We start from the raw sequence: 23,514 nt of genomic DNA on the forward strand, positions 1-23,514 counted from the left end.
AATAATTTTAACAGGATAAATCCAAGCAAGGAGAAGAAGCTGTCAGAAGCAGCCTACCTCCTGTCCTGACCATCTCACAATAGAAAACAACCATCAAAAATTGGTAAACCAAACATTCAATTTAAAAACAAAACAAAACACCAATAACTATAATTCAGTATCTTCACAAAACATGCATACCAGTAAGCCTGTCTTTTCACTGTTTGGTCTGGACAGAACCAACAAAGGAGAACACTGCCCCTGAATTTTGTACTATTTTGTTTAAAAGAAGAGCTTTACACAGTTATAATTGTGGATGTGCATGCTTCTCCAACTACCTTCTTCCTAATGATTACCAGTCAAGAAGAGAAGAGAAATCCTAGTAGTTTTTTGAAAAAGAAACAATATTAAAACTATGAAAAGTTGCATAAAGAAACAACACAAAAAAAAGCGACTGGAGTCTGCTTGTTTAGGACAGTTAAATAGTACTCACACATACATCCAAGAAAAATGCAATTTCCACAATATTATTTACTGTGCAGACTAATCCTTGAATATTCTTTTTTAAAAAATTCTTGAATATGAAAACCATTATTTTCCAAAAAATAGAATTGTTATTTTTCCTTACTATTCACTAGACTTACATTGACTAGTGAAGTTGCAAATGAAATCTGAATTTAAAGACAAGATACAACATTAAATATGAGTCGTAGATTTCACACTTTACTGCCTTGAAGTTTCTTGTTTCTATTTGATTTGGAATGCTCTAGAGCTCTTTATTTCTAATTTAGAGAAAAATCCTATACAGAAGATGCAGCCAATAGGACTGTAGGACGGGAGACAGGCACATCACAGTAGAAAAAGGCTACAGCTCCTCAGACAATTACCATTAGTATAGACAGACATCTGTGAAATAACACTTCAGGCAAAATTCTTGATTATTTATCAACATATTCAAGCAGGCTTACTCAGTAAAGAAAAGGCAATTCCAAATCATGCATTCTCTGACCTCCAACATGGTCAGACTTAGTCTGGGGCCATGTCTCTCTGAAGGGCTTGAGACTGGACCCACAACAAATCAGTTGCTGATGCTGGAAAGCATCTGGCAATGCTAGTTCTCAAGCACTTCGTGTCAGTACTGAAACCAAGTCTTTCAACCACATCAGTGAAAACCCATGCACCAACATGGCTGAAAAACACAAGGCACCATCTCCCTAGAAGAGCCAGAATGCACAGTGGGGAGGGAGGAAAAGAAAGTTGCTGGCACTTTCAGGGAAAGTAGAAACAATTCAATCTCTGGTGTCATGAGCATCCATCTGGTCAGTTATGGAAAGACTAGGGTTTCTCGCATCAGGTGGAGCAGTCTACCATCATGCAAGTTTGACATTTGTCCAAGGGTAGCAGTACAGTAGTTTTTACTGCCATGAACTATCCTTTCAGTTATTTATTATTTGGGATACTTGTTACCAAGTCAATTCTTACAACTAAGTGTTCCCCCTAATTCTCAATATCTGCAAGCTCCACCCTGATCCTGAAGATAGTCCTTCTGTTGGCTTTGAAGTTTAGCCCTGCTAGGAGCATTTTCACTTCTGAGGGACAAAAGACATTCCCCTGATACCACTGGGTTGTAAAAAACATGGGTTAAAACCATAAAGAGCTGAAAAAAGGATCTCTCCCTGGAAGAAGAAGAAAAGGTGCATGCTTTGCAAAGGGCTCCACTCAACTAAGACAAGCTCTGATTCTCCCATAACCCTGTGGCATCAAAAATGGTAAATGAATTTTATGTGTTCAATAAATAAGCTTAATACATGTTAAGCTGAAATTGATATACCTACTGATAAAAAGGTTTTGCTCGATAATCAGCGTAGAAATCAGCTGCTTCTTTTCTGAAAAAGTAAAGAGACACAGATATATATATAAATATATATATAGATATATATAGATATATATACACACACACACACAGAGATACATATATACATAAATAAAACCCCCCTGAAAACCACAATTATCATTCATTTAAATATCATCCATAAACACATTTCTACAGGCAGTGCCTTCCTAAGCTGGACAACTTGTTGGGTGTTCCTGTCCAATAACAGAAACTACATTTAAATTTCATATTTTGTGTGGCTACCAGTACAGCTGACTACTCCTCATGCTCCTGCTCTGAGAAGGATTTACTAAAGCCCATTTCACGGTCATTGATGGTCCCCACATTCTCAGGCTGAGAAATAAATGCAGCAGAGTCACCTTCTTGAAAGCCATTTGCTGTTATGTTGTTTTCATCATTCATCAGTTTGAGTGGGAATACTGGTAAATGAAGTTTGGTTTTAAAGCATAAACAATTTATCTACTCCACTGGAACACTTCTTTATCAGGGCTAGTGTTTGATTAAACTGGTGGGTAACAAAATACTGCATAACCTGATTTCCATTCAGTGTCCTCAAATCTTACAATGGAGACCATTGTGCTGCATAGGCAGCACAATGGCCTCCATTGTCCTGGATTTCTCCCACACTTTCACACTTCAAAACTCAATTTGGTCTTGCAGTCTCCTCAGGGAACACAGCAGTGACTACGCATGCTTTCTTCCAAAGCAATAGGGTTTCTGCAGTGAGAGGTCTCCTTACACTGCCAGGCAAATAAAGGCTACCAGGCATACCCAGTGTGTCTGCAGCACAGCTGTTACTCAGCCTTTTCTCAGGAGCTGGAAGCAAAAAGATGTCCTTTTCAGACAGGGTGGTAGCCCTTCCCAAGCTCTCCATTGCCACAGCCACGCTCCTGCCAGCACTGGGCTCACACACCCAACTACACGGTTTTGGGGACCACGACAGTGCAGAGCTACCATCCATGCACCAATGGACACACCATTTTGTGGCTTTTCATCCCACCAGCCCCGGTCACCAGCCAACCTACTCTCTTCCCCATCTTTTTCTCCAGCTGCTTCTAAAGTTTTACCCTTGTTTACTGAACTGCTTTTTCTACATAGCAGCAGCTGGAAAAATCCATGGAGTTTTTCAGCTCTAAACCTGCTATTTAGCAGCTTCAGAAATCCCATTCAGAACACAGGTTCAGTATTGGCTTGCTCCAAATTCTGGTGTGTGCAACTTTTTGAAGCTGGAATTTGTAGAGAAAGACAACCCTCTTCAAGAGGACTGACAAGTGAAAGAAAGCAATATTGCTGACCTCTACTCCGGGTACAGAGTTCATAATAAAGCAGTGCTGTAGGGTGAGACTCCAAATTGGAAAGTTGTTTTTACCTGCAGCACAGTCTTCTGATTTTTTCTGGTCTTCATGAGTTTGCTCATTTTCAGCAGCTCTCTTTACTGACAGAAATTGCCTGCATATTTTTCAAATAACAGATTCCAAGTATGAACAAAGGCATAGTTCTGTCATCTGAAATTGCACTTTTGATGCCTCTCTCCCATTTGCAGTCCAGACTTAAACCAAATATTGCCAGAGGAAAGAAATAACATCAAGAAGAACATAAGCAGAATTTAATTTTCTTAACATTTATCAATGTTTGAACAGTCACATTTTTCTCCAGCTTTTTAATCAAAATGACCTGAGTAATTCCTGGTTTGTTGTTTTTAGTTCAGTATAAGTATGAGCCATTCAAGATCCAAAATATTTTTATCAACCACAGAGTAGACTTACTTCCCTTCCTTTTCAAACAAAGGGAGAAGCATGATGTAAAAATTATGCTAGACACAGGAACTCTTGCAATCTCATGTTTCAAGCCTACACTGTGCAAAAGGTTGCCTAGAATTCATTATTTCACAAGAAAATCCTCTCTGAAATTATTTCACCAAAGAATTTTGGAGAGCAAATATGAAAAAGGAATGTGAAGAGATTAAGTATTACTATTTCTGATTGCAAAGAAGTATTTGAGAGGTCTGTTTCTGAAACAAATTGAGCTCTACTACTCAGTTAACAATTCTGACTGAAATAAATATCAAAGTGCAGCTGAGTTGTATAACTTAGTTCCTTTTTAATTTCATTATTAGTTCTCTGTTTTCAAATAATGGAAAAAAGTGTTCACCTATGTATAACAGACTGAACTGACACAGGATTAAAGGAAGAGACTGAAGAATTAAGTGCCTGCCCACACTTCCATATCTTGGATACAACTTTTACAGAAGGCATGACTCTACTTAACAGTGATTGAAAGACAAATGTTCTTAATAATCCCTTTAAAGAAAGCAGTAGATGATGATGATGATGATGATTTGAACAAGCAAGCCTGCAGAAATGTAAGGGTAGAAGACTTTGGCAAAGCCATGGCTCTATCATTTTAAAATGGAAAAGTCCCAAGAAACTGAGTAGATTGTATGCAGAGAAACCACAAAATACTCAGGATGCTATTTAAATTTATTCAGTATCACAGCCCATTCTTGTGCTTATTAATAATTATATATATATAAGACAAGACAACCAGAAACTTTTATATTGTAGTAGGCAGTAAAAGTTCAAGTCTCAATTTCTTCCCTTCAGTGTGAGTCAACTCTAAAGCACGTGACTTGGCTCAATAGTTTGACTTCTCAGACAGACAATCAAACAAAGCATCACCCAAAACAACAGTTCAGGATAAAGTCTCTCATATTACAGGAGAGAGGAAGCAAAAAAAAAAGCTAGATTGAAAGAACATTCTGAATTGCAAAGAAACATTAGAAACATGTTTGAACTCATGATTTGAAGTTGTTGGGTGGAGGATCTGGAACCAGTACCATCAGATATTGCAGCAGGTGTATGCAGAAACACGAGGAGAAAGTCTTATAGTTATTTTATCAGTATTTCAGAAAGCCAAAAAGGTTCTGAAGGAAAAATTGATGCTGACCTCATACATAAATTCTAAGAATACATGAAAATGGTATTATGTCAGATAGAAAGCTTTTCTTTCCAAAAACATGTTGCATAAGAATAGGTTTGGCAAAGCAGCAATGGAAAAATAATGCAGTAACTTTGGGAAAGTCTTCTATGGTAAATTAATGATGTTCTCTTTCCTCTGAAGCAATCCTTCTTTTAAATCTTGGGACTCATTAAGAAGTGGAGAACACTGAAGGTTGGGGGATTAGGAGGATGCATGAGTAAAACCTATTGAACATTGTGCCATGAGAAGATCACTTGCTTTTCCTAGGACTTGCAGCAAAAATCTGAGAGCAAAAATTAAGACAACAGATTTACTGAGAGCAAGCAAACCAAATACTTTAAAGACAACATTATTATAATGAGCAATACCACCTGTATGAGGAAGCCTTGAGGTGAGGACATACAGACATGTCAGTAGTAAACACTGCTGGACTGCTAAAGCTATGGTAGCCACCTTGGGTTCATACAGACATGACGTATTGTCACCGACATGTTTTATGAAAAATCCTTTCCTTAGGATTTTTCCCCTCCTGAGACGCTGAGAGGCCTCAGGAACAAACTGTAAACAATTCTTATCTGCTGCTGTGGAATGCAACAGGGGGAATCTGTGATTGGCCTCATCAGGCTGTTTGCAATTAAGAGCCTATCACAGATCACCTGTCTGGCCGGTCTCGGTCTGGGAGAAGACCTTTGTTATTCATTCCATTCTATTCTTAGTCTAGCCTTGTAGTGAAATCCTTCTCTCTTTTTGTATAGTTTTTATATATTACCTATCATATAATAATAAATCAAGCCTTCTGATACATGAAGTCAGCTTTCTCATCTCTTCCCTCATCCTGGAACCCCTGAGAATGAGGTAACAACGTATTTCATCACCCATACTCATTTGCACAGCACTTTTTAATACTTAGCTTAAATCTCTAAATACTCTCAGAAACCTGCAGAACTATGAAACTGACGAGTTTCATGAGTTACCTCTCTTACTCACTGGAATGGATCTGACACATGGAACAACACAGAATAGCTTTAGAGAATATTCTTAATTGCAAAAATATTTAGATACAACAGAGCTAACCTTAAGCACTCCTTACCTTGAAAGCAGCATCATTTTGGCCTTAGTTATTGTCAACCCAGCATTAATAATGATATCAAATAATTGTCCCATCTTACGCATTCCATCAGGTTTAATCAAAGCCAGTGTTCTGGGGAGGAAAAAAAAATAATTAGAGAGATAGAGCCAACACAACTTTCCTTAGAGCATTTGGTGTGCATGTTTGATTCATATTCAGACAAAAAACCAGCACATGAAAGAGAAATTTTGTCACTGTCACATATTCACTGTCCCAGTGTCTCATCAATTTATTTCCATGCTGTTCTTGAATGCCTGTGCAACACATTATTCTGATAAGAACAAGGTTTGCACATTTTCATTTCCTTGGCTTTCTAACCCAAGTCAGCTCACAACATTCCATCAGAAGTTATTATTTACCAACTTCTCCCTTTCCTCTCACAGCACACAGTTTGACCACATCTTCCTTAGATAACTGGTATTTCAACAGCTCCTCAGTCTCGGTAAGAACACAACTGAATTGTTAATCTCTCTCTCTGCTTGTTCAGCTCCCTTTTTCCCTGATGTTAATCATGCACATAAAATTGAAGCTTTTAAAGTCCCTGTTAAAAAATGTTACTTAAACATGTGCCTCTTCCATAAAACTCAGAGTTTGATTGTTTTAATAATACTTTTAAAATACTTGAAGACCTCTGAGAGAAGAAGATCCTCTTGTGCTTGGTACAGTATAAAAACTTCATGGTATAGAATGTGCATGCCAAATAGCTGACACTGTTAATAGACACAATAAAAAGATGGAAGAGGAGGTATTTAATCTCCTATACTGACTGACAGCTATGTTCTGTATTCTAAGGGACATCAATCCAAAAATCTCTACACTCTCCCCCACATCTTTGTTTCCAAGTACACCCTTTCTTCTAGGTAATTATCTTTTTTTACACTTCACATCCCCAGGGCCAGGACTGTTTTAGTGAGCTTTGCACAGCACCAAGAACACCATCAGCACTAAACATATTATTAATCAAAAATAACAAGCATAAAGAGAAGGTCTGTAAAATTGCATTTTCTATTTGCATTCGTCTTGTGGTGAGTCAGCCTCAAATGTGCTTGGCTTACAAACCAACAGATTTATTTAACCCTGCATCTCAGAAACGCCACATCTCTGACAATCCTAAAGAGCACTTTCCATCTTTTACACTGTTTCCAATAAAGCAGGCTCTCCAAGATGGAATTTTTTATTGCAGTACTTCCTTGAATGAAACACAAATAATTGCAAATTTCCTATTTTATATACCAGCATAGCATGGAAAGCAGCCCTTAGGTTAGCAGCAATATATTCCAGCCAGGCCAAATATGCTGAGATTACAGGAGATGGATGAACTTCCACTACATTTGCTCTGAAACTTAAGTGACCCTAAACTGACAGATGCTTTGGCAAAAAACAGACTATTTCACAGCAAATGTAGAGCAAGGGAGGTGTTAGGACTAGGAAATGTAACCAGGAAGATTTGAACATATGCAACATTTTATCTGCAGCTAAGGGAGAGGCATAGATGACCTTCAGAGCTCAGAAACACACAGCTTTCCTCATGCACCACAAAGCTCCTATACGCAGAGCACCTCAGGCTCAGACCCATGGGGAAGTATGCTAGAAAAAGACTGATGGACTAAGGCTGCAGCCAGAAACTACATGGAAGCAGTCAGCCAACACTATGCTTCAGTCTACAGCTGTGCAGGCAAAAATTGGTTTAATCCCATTTTCAGAGCAGGAAAGGCTGACCTCTCACCAACACTGAACACAGTTTGCCAGCTTACTCCATGCAGCCTTAGAGCCTGGTCCCCTCTTCCCCTAGGACTTCAGAGCTCCACCTCATTTTGTGATATTAATTATCATATCACAGGGTGTACCACATGAATCGAGGCCCATGAGGAGGAGCAGCTGCATGTTTGACCAATGAGAGTCACACAATGCATGACCTGCATGCTGGCACAAGAAGTTCTCAACACCTTCATTTCCCACAAATAATAAGGATCAAACCTCTGGAATGGGATCTCCAGCACCATTTGCATTTTCTCAAGGAACACTTTTTTGAATTTATGTTCTTACACAGGTTGTCTGAGACAGAATGGTAATGCAAGAAATTAATTGTCTCTTTTCTAATTTCAAGGGTTTTAGTAATAGTGTAATTCCTACAAATTTGCAAAGAAATATTGCATTATGAAGCAATTTACCTAGAAGACATTAATACAAACTGCAATGAGCAACCCCTGTAATATCTTTTGTCTGACACTGATACTTAAACTTCAGCATTTCAGTGTGAGCTTTTCAGAAGCAAGCAGGATACAAAAAGCCAACTTCAGGATGCTGAGGACTGTTTCTGAGATTGGATTTTGATTCATGTGCACTATTTTTAGTTTTAATTAGGAATATGTTTCATAGGGTTTGGCATGATGCAGTCTGCAGTGTAGACTTCAAAACTGCTTAGTGTCTAAGAGCCAAGGAGAGAGAAGGAAAATTAAGCTCACTTGCTTACATTTTCAGAGGGACTGTGTGACAGCGATGCAACGAGTACTGAAACAACAGAAAATGAGAACTGATCAAAGGAACAATGCACAAAACATGTTGTGACTATGCTCTTGAGACCTACTTACTTCTAATAATAGGACTGCTGCACATACAGAAGCTTATGTCTTGAAGGGGAAGAAATGCTGATTATGTCAATGACTAGAAGCATAAGAATATCATATCTCATTCAAACCAGAACACAAGTATTTCTGCGTGACACACAAGTTTTCTAACACTATTTTCAATACCAGTGATACTGACTCTAAGTAACTCCTACTTAGGCAGGATACACTGGTCAGAGAAATGTTTACCTCAGGTTACAACCATCCAGGATCACAAGGCTACAGAAAGAGAAAGCTTGGTCTTATGCCTGTGATTCCTTATGTGGCACACTGAAAGTAAGGACATGCTGACCTAACCATTTTAGTCACTGTTTGTGATGGTTTTCTTATGATACATTGGGAGGGGAACCGAAATGCAGAACACTTAAATACAACAATATTGAAATACTGACCCAAGACATAGGAAAAGCAGAGATAGAAACTGAACTGAAACTGTCTCAATAATTCTAGCTTAATTCTAGAAAGCGCCTGTGCATATCTAGCCTTTTTCTACACATCTGTTTTGTATCTCATGTACCTAGGGTCACATTCACTTGTTTTGCTGACAAAAGTAAAGGTCCCTAACTTAAAACATTCAAGATTTTTTAAATATTCACTCCACGGTCTCCCTCAAAAGCCTCTGCTGAGCCTGTCTGAGCACACATTGAATGACCAAAGAATGTATTTCCAAAGTCAAACTGATCTGCCAGTAGTACTGTACAGCACAGCAGGAAAAAAAAAAAAAAAAGAAAAAGAAAAAAAAAAAAAAGAGAGAGAGAAATATTCTGCTTCCCACAGCAACCTTAAAATTATTAATATCATTCCAATTGCAAATTTTTTTGGGAATTATCACACACAGCATAAATCATTTTACATCTAATAGCTGCTGTAAAACCTGCTAGGAACAGGCCAAAAAGACAAATAACTCACATGCAACTGTTTTGCCCAAGGAAAATCTTTTGATACGACCCTGTTTACTCAGTGAAAGCTTCTATGAAGAAACTGAATTTTGAGGATCCTTTGCCTGAGTAAGGCACCTTTCACTGTGTTCCTTTGGGCTATTCTGAATATGTAACACCACTTGAATATCTATGTTATCTTACAGCCAGCATTCTTAAAATGTTTTCCAAACAGCAGACATGTCATAAATGCCTTCTCCTCCTTTTGTAGAGCCATACAAAAATCTGCCTCCTCCTAAGACCAACACAATTACAATGTGCCAATTTTATCATTAGCTGCCTTTTCCTGGTATAACTGCAGGAGCACTGCAAGAGCACCAGGCATTATGTTAGTTTAGGCAGGGCAGGAAATACACAACTTTACACTGATATAAAGATCTACCAAATCTTTATCATATAGCCAAAGCTGCACTGAGAAACAGAAAGAGTAGCCACAGGATCCATCCCCTTGTGCTCTCTACGTCCTTTGCTGCTCTTTCACCAGGCCCAAATCCAGCTTAGAAAAGTACCAGAACTCCTCTGAAAAGATATTATGGCATGTATTTTTAGAGCGATTTTTTTTGTGCAGTTAAGACAAAGATGTGTGTTAAAAGATGCAGCTCTTCCTCTGTCTGGTTATGTACAACTCTGCAAAAAGAGTTCAAAACAAACCCATTTACTGGGAGGAGGCAAGAGAGCAAGTGATTGAGGCTCACTGAAATACTATACCTAAGAAAATGTTCCGTGTTCTTTTCAAAAAGGCTGGAGGATATTATAAAAGTGTATTAATTTGCAAATTCAGAAATTACCTGCACGGCCATTAAACCAGATCTAAATTTCTTTAAATTAATCTAAGTGTTCTCATATTCTTAGTCCTCATATATTCCCTCAGATGGCTTCTTTAAGTCTTTTCCAAAGCAAGCCTTTAAATCAAAATATATTATGAGTCTTATCTTCATCCATGATAAACAAACTGCATCTTAACAAAAAAGCTTGTAATTTTTACTGACATTCTCTTTCTGTCCTCATGCACACAGAGCTTCAGAGAAGCTGAAGAAAATTCTCAGAAAAAATCTCCACAGTGAGGAAAAACAACAGAGAATGGGAGCAGTCCTCTAGTACTTTCCTTTATCACTACTAACAGAAAGTAGATCAGACTGGTGAGGCACTAGGCTTCTGCACAGCTCCCAGAGAGACAGCTGCAACTTTCATAAGGTCCAGGCCTTTCAAGCCCAGCACACATCAGTTACCACATCAATTCTGCCCTAGGAGAATCTACAAATCAAGAACCACATCAATTCTGCCCTAGGAGAATCTACAAATCAAGAACCCTATTGCTGCCCGCCCTGGCTGAGTAACAAAACTGAATAGGACCCATTTTCCTCCTCCCCCTTTTCTCTCCCAAAATACCTAGAGGAGCCAGCAGCTGATACCATAGAGAAGCTGGCCTTGCAAGGTACGACTTTGCTTCTCTGCCGCTATCAGAAAATCAGATCCCTTCAAACCGCATACAAACATGCAGCCATCTCCTCTTCTGCCCACATTAGTACAGAAACCTCATTTCTAGCAAACGTCTATTTTGAAACCCCAACCACAAGATTTCAAAATCTCCCTTCTCACCTCTCTTCGCGGCTCCCAAGCTTGCGAGACGTGTACAGATTCCCATAGTCCACTATGGTGAGGTGCCGGGAGAACACAGTGACTTTGCTGCCCACATAGAGATCCTCGAGGTGCAAGCTCTCGTACTTGGTGCGCCTCAGGAACGTGCGACGGTTCTTCACATCGTACTGCAGCAAAAACAAGATTAAAATCTACCTAAGCAAGAGATTTAGTTGTGGGCAAACTCAACTTAATCTTTATTGTCAGAAATTTCCATAGTGCTGTGTGATTGAATCTGATCATGTAATCAATTTAATTCCAAGCCTTTTGAACTTACAGGTGTAGCAAGAAAGCTTAGAAGACTAAACCACAACTACAAATTTATTCCATTTAAATAGTGTCAGGCTAAGAGCTATATTTGAAATTGTTTTGGTTTGTAATTTGCTTGTTCTAATTCAAGCTGTGATAAAAGGTTCAGGTGCCTGGTGAATGCCTCTGCCCAGCCTCACTGAGAGTTCCCCCAGCACATTCGTGCTGTTTCTCAGCCCAGTGGCTCACACCAGAACGAGCAGGATACACACTGGCAGGTCTCCTCTTCAGGGCATCATTCCAGTGATATTATGCTCTATTTGACTGCGTAAGACTCGTCATTAGGGATGGAGAGATGATTGCAACACTTAGCTGAGATGTTCTCACTGCCTAGAGCTGCAAGCTCAAAAGCCTGTCAGGACAATTCAGCTTTATGTATTATCACTCCAAGCAAGAAGCCAGACATTAATGTGTACTTTTCTGGATGGGCTGGCAAAGCACAGAAGTCAACCTGCTGAACAGTTTCTTCACTGCAAGCAGATATTATAGATGCCTTCCAATTCCTGGGGAAGTGGAAGCCTATCAAATTGTCCTCCTCAGGCCAAACTTCCCCTTCTGTCTCAACCTACAGGCGCTGTCCTCCATTGCAATGGTGTACCCACTAGAATAGCATTAAAAGAAAGAACATCATTTCCACAAATTTGGGAGGGGGAAAAAATTTAAGAGCAAAATTCCATGTTCTGAAAAGTGTGAATCCAGTCCTGTTAGAAGGCTAGAACAATTGTAATTGTTTTCAGGATAGACAAAACTGTGCGGATTAAAGAATTGCAAATTATTTTGATATTGCCTTCTGCTGAGGCATGATTGTAAGGAAGAATCCTTCCCTCCTGATATGTGCTTAGCCCCTCATACATGCTCCTACTAAGTGTTCACTATTCAAGTGCAGTAGGGAATGAAATGACAACATGGTAAAACAAAACAAAAAAAACCAAAAAAAAATCAAAAAAACCAACTTGAATTTGGCTACTTGTTTCACCAGGACTTTGCCAGGAAGCCCATTAGCCTGTCTCAACCATAAGCAAATTCTTCAATATCTTTTCCAAAAATCTGAGTATGTCCTTGGTTATTTCACTAATGGTTGCTAGAAAGGCACCCCGAGGTGCTTCTTTCTTCTCAAAAAGAAGAGGGGATCTATCTGTGTTAAAGGATTCCTCTTTAGGGTTGACTTTTGAATATGTTTAAAAGATCTTCTTATAAACTGAATGATAAGCCACAGCAGAAGACATATAAAAACTGTTTGGACTGTTCCACTCCTGCCCATGTACAGGTAGAAGTAAACTACCCAAAACAAAATAGTTCTCTGATAAGGATCTGTCCTTTTTAAAGATTTCTTCTCTCTTTTTAGGAAATCTTTTGTAGAAAGAAATGTTATAAAGGCTTTAAGAATTCCCCATGAGAGTTGTTATCTATGGAAGACTTGGAGAATGGGGAACTGGTTGCTGTCCTTTGACAAAAACCTATGCTGTCTTCTTACAGCTGCAAAGCAAGCTGGAAACTTCTCTCATTATCCCTATTGGCATTCTACTTCACAAGCAAGACATGAAGGACAGAAAGAAAAGTTAAGCTAAGGACTTCATATAACACAAGCCTTTAAGAGCTCTGCTCCACCTGCAGGTGAGGTGTGTGATAAGGGAGAGCTGTTGTCAGGGATGAGGGGGAAGGGGATGAAACATCTTTCTCATACGTGGGGGAAAGCTGGCTCGTAACCATCACCTCCCTTCTCTCAGATATGTTAAAGGTAAGAGCAGGTTGTCATCTCCACAGGAAAGTACCAGAAGATGAAGAAGAATAAGGCAGGAATAATGAAAAAAAAAATCACCAAGTTCTGCAGAAATAAAAAATAATCCAGAAAAAAATTCTAAATGTAATATCTGTCCACAAACTCATCCCCAAAAGTGATTTTGAGATATTCTTTGTCAAAGGGTGTTCATATACATTTTTGTTCTTTTAATTCCTGTGCTGCTTACATGCAGTCTATGGCTGCGCACACACCACACTACTTTAACCTAAGACACACCAACAAAATGCAAAAGTCTGCCAAGACATAGGTACTGCATTAAGAAGCTCAAGAACACCTTGGAAGCTCTTGGTTTTGAGACATGTAGGTGAAATGAACAATAATTTTGCCAGCCTACACATGGTTGTGTAGGAAGATTATTACAGTTCCTGACTGATCAGCTAAGCTGTCTCTGGGAAATAAAAATTAGGAACCTCACATTTTGAAAACTATGCACATACAGACATCATACAAAGAACTAACTTAATAATCTGTGCAAAGTGCATCTTCTCACAAAACTGGGTATTATTGTTTCAGTGAGGAGCAGTTTGGGTAAGAAAAAGCCAATTCTGGTAGATTTCTTATTTCTGCAGTTGATTTTTATAGCAGGAAAATTAAAATTTGATAATGAAATTACTAAGTGTGAATATCCAAATCTAGGCTATTCTTAGACTCTTCACTAAGAATTGGAATGGACTAATCCATGCCACTTAATCATTCCTAAAAGGAGGAGCAAAGCATTGGTTGGCACGAGAATTATCTTTACAGTACATATTATCTTTTTATATACATGCCTGCTACTGCAAAATGCTGGCTTTCACTACTGTCGATAAGCAATGGGATTAGTTGTATGAATGACAAGTCAGAAAGGTCTGTGCAAGCACCACTGATGAAAAAATTTGGATCTCACTGTCTGAAATGTCCTACCTCTCATTAAACCAAATTTACCATTTCCTCTACTTTGGTAAGAATCTTTTACACTTTACTCTTCAGAGACTTCTGGATTTCCTGCTGAAGCTTAGTCTCCTGTTTGGAATTAGCGTCAGCTTACCCTTCTCAAGCAGTAGGCCAGAGCTGCTGAGTTTCAATTCTGAAACCCAAGTAGAGATTGAATGAAAACTGATTTGTGAAAATAATCTCTCCACACCAAAGCAAGCTTTAAGAAAGAAAAAAAAATCACAAATGAGGAAGCTATTCCATATGCTTCTCTTGCTTTTCTTTTCATTTTAGAAACAGAGCAAGATACATTTTAAATTAAATTTTCTTACCTGGAAAATTATTAGGTTTAGGCAGTGACTTGCCATTTTATGAACTATTTAATTGGATATTACATTTATGACAACAGATTTTTTTCTTACATTCTTACCATTTCAATTGATGAATCGTTTGGATAATACAGAAGTTCATAACGCCGAAAGAGTGAAGCATTTGGGTCATACCATTCAGCAATGAAAGCATACCTCTCATCTTGACTCTGGAAAAAGAAAAGGGTCAAAATTTGGCTGTTACAGAAAGCGTACATAGTCTACATGTAAAAACACACAAATAAAAAACTTCCTCCATTTCTTATCAGAAAAGTAAAAAAAAAAAAAAAAAAAAAAAAAAAGAGAAAAAGAAAAAAAAAACACTTGTAAATGGACTTGCACACTCTGCATATTATCTCCTACCTACCACAGCTGGTGACATCTTTTCATTTGTTGGCTATCATCTTTTAAATAGGATGAAACTTGGATCATGGCATGGCAGTTTTCCAGACTATCTCATAACTTACCCAGATTTCATCAGTCATGAAGCACAGACTACTGCTGAAGTTGTCGTCAGACTTCCCAACTTAATCAAAGTATTTTATTTACTTTATTTCCTTGAAAAAAAAAAGCGTTCACCTACAATTAAATTACAGACTCTTAACACATCTTCTATACATCCTACAAGGAAACACTTTCCTCTTTAGTCATATCTAAATTTCTCTTAATGATGAGATAAAAAAATTCAAGTTCAGAACAATATTAGTTTGATTCACTACTTAACTTCCTGAAATTTACATAAAGCATAAATAGCCCGACCTCATTTACAACTCATTTTCTGCCCCTAGGGAGTGCAGATGAGGAAAATGGATTGCAGTAATTCCAGAAGTGTAACTACATGAGTAGCTTCTCTCCATGCCTCATCCTCAGAGGATAACAGCCCCCAGCAAAGAAAGAACAAAGGCGAGGCACAGCACGTGGATGTGCAATTCTCATTCCTCTTAGTGGCACATGTTTGTTAGTTATTGATGCAATATCAGTTATTTGATATCTAGAATAGTTAGATGGAGCTCTAAATTTTAACTCCCACAGCTCCTCTAAATCTGACTGCTACTCCTAAGGGCAAGCACAGTCTTATCACAGACTTCCACACTTTACACATATCTGTACTCTTCTTATACACTTTAAACATTGAGGAACCACTGGGAGTTTAACTTAAAGCCATGTGGGCCTCTTCAGTACTTCAGATTTCAGAAAAGGGCAACATTTCAGTTTTTACAAAGATCACTTAGTAAGCAAGAAGACAGAGAGTTCCTGTAAGCTTCCATGACTATTCTTAAACACCAGCAGGAAAAGAATGATAATTTTCCAGCATCTTCAGCTTACCACTGACTTGGGACTAAGCGCTTCTGCTGGTTGAAGTCCTAACAGAAGCAGCAGCAGGAAAGAATGAGATAATGAAGAACAAATTCAGAATTTTACAATGTGATAAATACTAGTACCTCTTGGCAAATGCCCCACTCTCCTGTCAGCTCTTTTGGCACTCCTTACACTGCAAACAAAGTATGACTGTACTGCAGAAACACTTTTGCCATGGGGGCAGCACAGTGCCCCATAAAGTATGTAGTTTCCATTTCTCTTTGTAGAAGGCCATGCAGCACTGGAAACCATATTAGCATCAGCTACTCCAACTTCTGTATTATCTGTACAGCACACACTGCAGCCCTTGACAAGAATTAAGCTCATCTTTTATGTGCAGCATCCAACATGAAAACTCCCTAGGGACTTAGCCTGATTTCCAGCCCTTGCTTGAGCTGGATGTGTTTGCATCATTACTGCCACTGCCATCATTCTGGAGAAATGCAGATCAGAACAAACTCTGTCTTATGGCAAAACTCACTCCTGATTTTTCTGTATAGGCAATAGTAATAAAAGGAGTAATAAGGGTTGGCAGACTGATTTCAGCTTTGATCTCACACTCATACTACTGGACAACAAGACATTTCTTCAACTGATTTGGCTGACCATCATCTTATCAAGAATGGATTTCATAGAGAAGCAGTTCTCTGCCAAAAAGCTTGTCTAAAAAGAAAAACAGTCCAATTTCATAGAACCATAGAATGGTCTTGTCATAGTTGAGATGGAGACAATACAAAGCAACACACTCCATTTTTAGAAGGCTTCAAACCTGTTTTTATCATAGCATGATATTATCATGCTTTTTATACATTCTAACAAAACTCATAAGTTACACTTTACTCATTGTCACAAAAGACAAAGTGCTTATTTGAATCAGCAGTTGCAGGTTTCTCTTATTCATACTTTTTTCTTTCTCAGTTTCTATGTCAATGACCTTGGTAGAAAATTCTTTCAGGAGTAAACATGGATCCTCTTATTAAACTTGTCTCTGGCTCACAGAAGTCACTGTAAAACCTCTTCCACATGGTCTGGCTTGGAAGGGACCTCAAAAATCACCCAGTTCCAACCCCCCTGCCATGGCAGGGGCACCTTTCATTACACCAGATTTCTCAAAGCCCCATCCAACCTTGAATACTTACAGAGATGGGGCATTTCTCAAGTACTACCTCCAGAAAATGAATACTGATGGATGAATTAGAATAGATGCACCATCTTTAATCAGTGCCTCTTCATCACATGAAGACATATAATTCCATTACTACATGCTATTTTTCATGTTATAGCATTGCTTTCAACTGTATTTTCCAGGTAGCAGTTGCCACAGAAGCTACCAATTTTCATTTAAGTAAGACTTCCAAAATTTGTAAATTACTTGTCTCAGGGAAGTAATGTATTTATGTGAACAACCAAAGAAAGCACCATTAGATTTTTTTATTTAGTCACCAGTATCAATCATCAGCACCTTCATTTTTACAGTGAGAAATTGCATTGTGGGCCTTGTGTGGTGAGGAATTATCTCTTTTTTTTTCTTTTAACACAACTTTGGATTTAAGAATCTCATTTTCATTAAGAATCTGAAATTCATTTTATAAGATTTTATTCAATGTCTGAGCTGTTCATATTTCTTATTCAGCAAGCCCTGCTGGCCACTGAATAGCAGAAATCACCATTCTAAATTATCTAATTTTGGCATTGTAAGTAAAAGCAAAGTAATAAATGCTACTTAGACTCAAGAAAAACCACAGAGCTAATCCCAAAAACACTCAGAAAATGCTATCAGTAAGCAGGACAGCTTGAATCCATTTACTGTTACGCATCCAGAAAATATGAAGACCTAGTATTTTTCTGAAATGACCAAAACAAAGCCTCTAAGGCTTCTCCTGAGCCATAACTATAATTTTCTCTACTGTATGGGCACAGAATTATTACAATAAATACTTATACATGTAGAGAACAGTATCAGAAAGAAGTTCAAAGCTTATGGGAAACATTCTAACTAGAAACATTATTTTTGTGAACATGTAAATTGTTTCAGAGGCAGACAATGCAAAGTGAAGAAATTCAACACTGAAAGCAAATTGAAGACCCTGGCAAACAAGTACCTAAAATACAGCAGGACTCTGATCTTACTATTGCAGATTCATGCAAATAGTCATAAAACAGATAAAAGACAATATGGAATACAGTCACGATATGGTGAGCTTATTCTCAGAAGCCCTTGCCAGGCATTGCTGTGAAACTGCCACTCGAAGTCATCAAAAATGCCAATCAATTTCAAAATGTAAGTTCTTAAAAGTGAATCCATATTAAGTTTTTACATGAGAATGGAAACTTTTATTTACTTACTTAAAGAAGTAAGATTTTGAAGGCAAAAACCAAACACAAAAAACTGTCCACTTCCCATCACATACTGTGAGGATTTCAATAAATGTTTAAGCCTTCACAGGCCTGAAATTCTAATTTCTGAATACTTATTTTCAATCGGTACACCACTCAGTCAACAGAACTGGTATGGCAAACAACTTTCCTACATACCTCTTCACTAGTGTGTCCTGACTGCAAACTGGGAAGGAGTCTCAAGGATTAGGAAGTACTGTGGGAGGCCAGCTAAGTTTCATTGTTAGCTTCTGTCCATCCTCCTAACAAAGGAAACTCAGAGAAAATAACTCTCCAAAGAAGAGTGATTAGAGAACAGTGGTGAGACCTGTCAGGGGGTAACACCTTCAATGCACCACACTGCTTCAGACTGAGAATGAGTTCTGAAAGGGGACTATTTTACAGCTCTTTACCAGAGAGCACCTCATTCCCCCAGGAAATGGGACAGGCATCTTAGTAACCACTGAAATCACATTCCTTTGAACAGCTCAAGTAATAACAAATCAAGTGAATCTATAAGTACATTATAACTCAGAAAATTCTTGCTTCAAAGAATTAATTTCCATTCATTTCTGTACCATTCCCTCATTAAAATCACACATAGCCTCTGCTCTCATGACTATGCAATTAAACAAGTAATACCTAATAGGGGAGAAATATATTTTCACAAATGCTCGCATTAATGGAAAAATTGCTACCACTAAAAAGTCCAGCAGTGATTATACACTTTACATTTATATACTGAACAGCTGTCTTGAGCTCGGGATTTACATCTCCTTTCCATGGTAAACTCTAGAACTGAGATCAGCACGGAGATCAGCAATGTCAAGAGTTCACCTACTGTGATGATGGAAAAAAAAGGTTTTTTCCTCTTCCTTATGTAAGTTGCCCAGAACAACATTTAAATGCATGTCGGTTTTGCTACCTTTTGCTTTTTGTTTATATTGGAATGTGTGAATATGCAATAGGATGGCTCTATGGTCATGAGAAACACTTATTGAAGTACAGCTGAAATAAAAATCCTAAATTTTGTACTTACTTCTGAACGTGATGGGGGAAGCAGTCATTCTTAGCCAGCATGGGACTAAGTTCTAGGACCAATCCATGAAAGAACTGTGCCCCCAAAAAACTTTGCAGAGGGGAAGGATGTGTTTTTGAAACCAAACTGCTAAGGACATTCAAAACCAAAAAGCAGAATTCTTAACAAGATGGACAGGATACAATATCTTGTCCTGTAAAACTTCTAGACTTCCAAAAGGCTTCTGTCCACAGGAAAACAAAAGGAGATCTTCCAAAGGTTTTCATGAGAAGCAACAGTGGTAAAAGAGCAGCTCAAGGACTAAGGAACTCCCATGGAAAGGTGGAGAAACTTTACCCCTCTAGTTTGATCTATGAAGAACACAGATCTGGATTTGGTTTTCCAAATGCTTCACCTAACAGCCACACTACTGTACTATTCTGGGGTGACTAGTTCTCCCCTTCTCCTCCACTGATTTTGACTAGAAATTTTATACTAGAGTTTATCTTACAATGGAGAACACAGGGAATTGGGAGCTGATTTTTTTTTCAGCTCAAGAGACCCTCACATGAAACAGTACCAAAATATTTCTCAAAATTAGAAAGCCCTGAGGTATCTAGAAAGCGCACCTTTACATGCTATTAGCATGTAATCTGGTTTCTATGAGGTTATACAGGCTGTCAGGAACTTCAGCATGCATTACATTATCAGACACAGGCTCAGGGCCCTTTGCTCACATATTACAGCTTTAGGAGTCATGAAGAGTATTGCTAGATTTTAAGTGCGCAGCTTTGTTGTCTGCTGCTCCTTCGATTTTTCTCAGTGACTCAGTGACTTTGAAATCACACCAAAGGGAAAAAGAATCAAAGGATTTGAATCATCTACTAATGAAGCAATAAAAAGACTGCACAAACCTCAGTAAAAGCTGAATCTGATCCATCCTGATATTGTTCTATATTGATATTGTGTTCTATATTTTGTTAAAACTCTGCTGTCAAAGGGAAAACCTCCAGTAAAGCACAGACCAAGCTGTTTCTATGAAAATCACTGGGAACATCACGGGAAGGACCAGCAGACAGGAACTATTCTCACACCAAATGGGTATTTCTCCTAATACACCAAAAAAGCTTTCTGGAAAAAAAAAGCTCTGAAGCTGCCTAAAATTCTTAAAACAAACAATTTTAAGGGAACATTTTTTCACAACATGCTCCCCCTTCAAACCAGGTAGGTGGAACTCTCAAAAAAGCAAGAGTATTTTAATAAAAAATAAAATGTTTTCAAAGCATAAGAATATTAGTTATTATAAAACATTTTGTGTGAAGATATCATGAAGCTCGTTGACTCCAACATCTGGTAGTCTGCTTATGCATGAACATGTACATACCTTATGTTTTTAGGAAGAAACAAGGTATTTTTAAAAATTCACAAAAGTATTAGAGCTTGGCAACCAAAATAAAAAAAAGCTGAAATGGCCAGCGAAGGGGTATCTTTATCTTTCCTCTTTATAGTTTCTACAAAAACCCCACCAAATATCACCATTTGTGCTGGTGCATTCCTTAAACAGATGTTGGCCTTCACAGGGGTGAAGTGCGGGACCAGACCAACTACTTTCACCAAGAACATTATTATCAGAATTAGGCCCAGAAACTGTTGTTATAAGCATATAATCAACTTCCAAAGTCCAGAAGCTATTGCCATAAATGTACGATCAACCTCTAGCAGGTGTCTAAGTCCTGTTACGAATTACTTGAAACTGTTCCTCAAAGCCCATAAATCTCCAACCACTGCTCTTCTCCCAGACCAATACCTACTTCAGATTTAATGCTACTTCCTAGTCCTGAGGAGGACTTCAGCACAAATGAAAAGCAGTGACTGACAAACTCCTGCTCGGAAGAGCAAGAACCTAGAATTTCAGCCAGAAGCAGCCACTGACAGTGTTATACTCCCCCCGCAGGCCAGTGACAGAAGCACCATCACAGCAGCACCTGCTTTCTGCAGAGCCTCAGAAATACTCTGATTGCTTCAAATGGTTGACTTGATAGCTTTCCTGTTCTTCCATTTCAACATCTGGCAAGTCCTGTTTTATTTTCAGCTGAATGCTTTTAGGTGCAGGCCCCACATGATTCCAAACTTCCCACATGGCAACAAGTGGTTGCAGATTCAGACTACCAGACCAAAAAAATGTAACTCTAAAAGACAGTCTTAACCAGTTAAAAGACAGTCTTAACCAGTGTGTTAGGAGTGCTACTCTTTGATGGAAGGACAATCCTCTGCAGACATAAAACTGAAAAGTAAAATTCAGCAACATTTAAAACAATTGAAATTTCTAAAAAATCTCTTTATAAGTCAAGTACTTATGCGAACATGAGAAATAACGAGACCTCGTTCTCTATATTCATGTTTCTCATCCCTGACCAGAGCCTCTCTTCAACTCAGGTTTTTAATAAAGGCCCATACCCACCTGGATTCTCTGATGTCTAACTATAGTTGAGCTCACAGTGATGTCTAACACTCTGCCTGGCAGAAAGTGCTTTAATTTGCAGCATTGTAGTGCACCTTAAATACAAAAATTAACTCTCATCAGTGCATGCTTATTAAGCTATGTTATTCAAGCCATCTTCTGCCTTCACAGTTTATGTAATACAGGATATTTTCCAGGCAAAACTTAAATCCACAACACTGTGTAGATACAGCACTCAATTAACTCTGTCTCTTAAAACTTATTTGCCTCCTCCTCTTCTATTTATGTTTCTGACACACAAGTCGGAATAATTTTTGGAACTCCAATTTTGCAGCCCCCTCACTCCTGTTGCACCTCCCACTACTTTCTCAACAGGCTCTTCTTTAGTGAAAAAGCGAAATCAAAAGATCACTTTTCAAAACGAAAAACATCTGGCAACTGCAATTTCCATGACAATGTCTTGACTACAGACAATTCTCAACCTAAGCCTTTTACTCAAAAGCACACTGATGAATTTTGTAAACGTATCTCTTTTTATCCTCTCCTTGTAGAAAGCAAAGCCTACCTAGTGAAAAAATCACACAAACTCTAGACTACCTCAAATTAAGCAAATATCAGATAACCTGTAAACATTCTTAATCATAACTGAAATCTATTAAGTCAAACACTCTACTGCATTTATGTTTACACTCCTCCAACTGGTGCTACATCCCTTGGATCCACAGACATCCAATATTACTGGTCCCCAGGCTTCTCAGGTGCCTTTTGGTCTGGATCTGTTCATATGGCTGTTGCTGCTTGGCATCTGTTGCCAAGCAGCATGGAAATACTTCTGTCCCCATAGCACTAACCAAGGGAATCTTCCTCTTCAGCTGGGATCTCAGTTCAATAAATCATACCCTTATGCTCAGGGGCTGTAATAAACACAGCTCTAGAAGGTTGAAGGCCTCAAATTTTCTTCTCAGATTTAGGAATCTGCAATTCCATGCCACATCAGCAAAACTATCTGGCTGTTCTGTTGATTTACTAAGCAAGAAATCTGCTTTTACTACTAAATTATGTAAATTATGTAAGCTTCCTAAGAAGCATGTAGGCATGATTAGTATAACGTAACCTTCCCCCTAGCCCCCCCGGGCTCTCATATAAAATAATCAAGAATTGAAATTCTCAATCAATAACTTCAATCCTCTGCAATTACATATTACACTTAAGTACTTAGTTACAGGACTCATGTTATTTTTCTAATTATGGAAAACAATTTCTCTAAAACACATGAAGGATGCCATACTGCTCCTCACTGCTCTGTCCAGACAGTTTTAGCTTTAGAAGACCAGCAACATCTTTTCTTTAGCAGAACATGTGCCCATTTATTACACGTTTATAAAGTTGCAGATGATAGGATCATATATTATTGCACTCGTAATTACATGATCACAGGTAATTCCTCTCAGAGCAGTCAGTAGTGCTCAGCACGTGCCTGTCTGCCTCCACTAACTCCAGCAGAGCCTGACAGTGATTTAAGCAAAAGCAGAGCTGTTCCCTGACTCAGAGCACGATCTGCAACACAGGTCATCCTACCTAATCATATCTGAGCACAAAGTTTAGGTGCTTTGCACTTAATCAGACAGAAGTGACAGAACTAAGTGGTCAGCTGCTGAACTCTGTGTCTCCACCTTCCCACCAAGAGATTAATGCCTCCACGTGATGCCAGGAAGAGAAACACTGA

At 38.4% G+C, this 23,514-nt stretch overlaps 1 protein-coding gene across 1 annotated transcript in view; it reads right to left on the minus strand.

Annotated features, from left to right (window-relative positions):
* The window catches only part of NME7 (NME/NM23 family member 7), a 90,937-nt gene that overhangs the window by 58,842 nt on the left and 8,581 nt on the right, over nucleotides 1-23,514 (minus strand). Inside the window, exons 2-5 of the mRNA XM_030235146.2 lie at nucleotides 14,637-14,744; nucleotides 11,146-11,312; nucleotides 5,943-6,053; nucleotides 1,815-1,865 (exon numbers count right to left, since the gene is read on the minus strand). Coding sequence (XP_030091006.1) covers nucleotides 1,815-1,865; nucleotides 5,943-6,053; nucleotides 11,146-11,312; nucleotides 14,637-14,744 — 437 coding nt within the window. The remainder of the gene's footprint in view (nucleotides 1-1,814; nucleotides 1,866-5,942; nucleotides 6,054-11,145; nucleotides 11,313-14,636; nucleotides 14,745-23,514) is intronic.

This window comes from Serinus canaria, chromosome 1 (genome assembly GCF_022539315.1).
Source record: "Serinus canaria isolate serCan28SL12 chromosome 1, serCan2020, whole genome shotgun sequence".
Classification (NCBI taxonomy): domain Eukaryota; kingdom Metazoa; phylum Chordata; class Aves; order Passeriformes; family Fringillidae; genus Serinus; species Serinus canaria.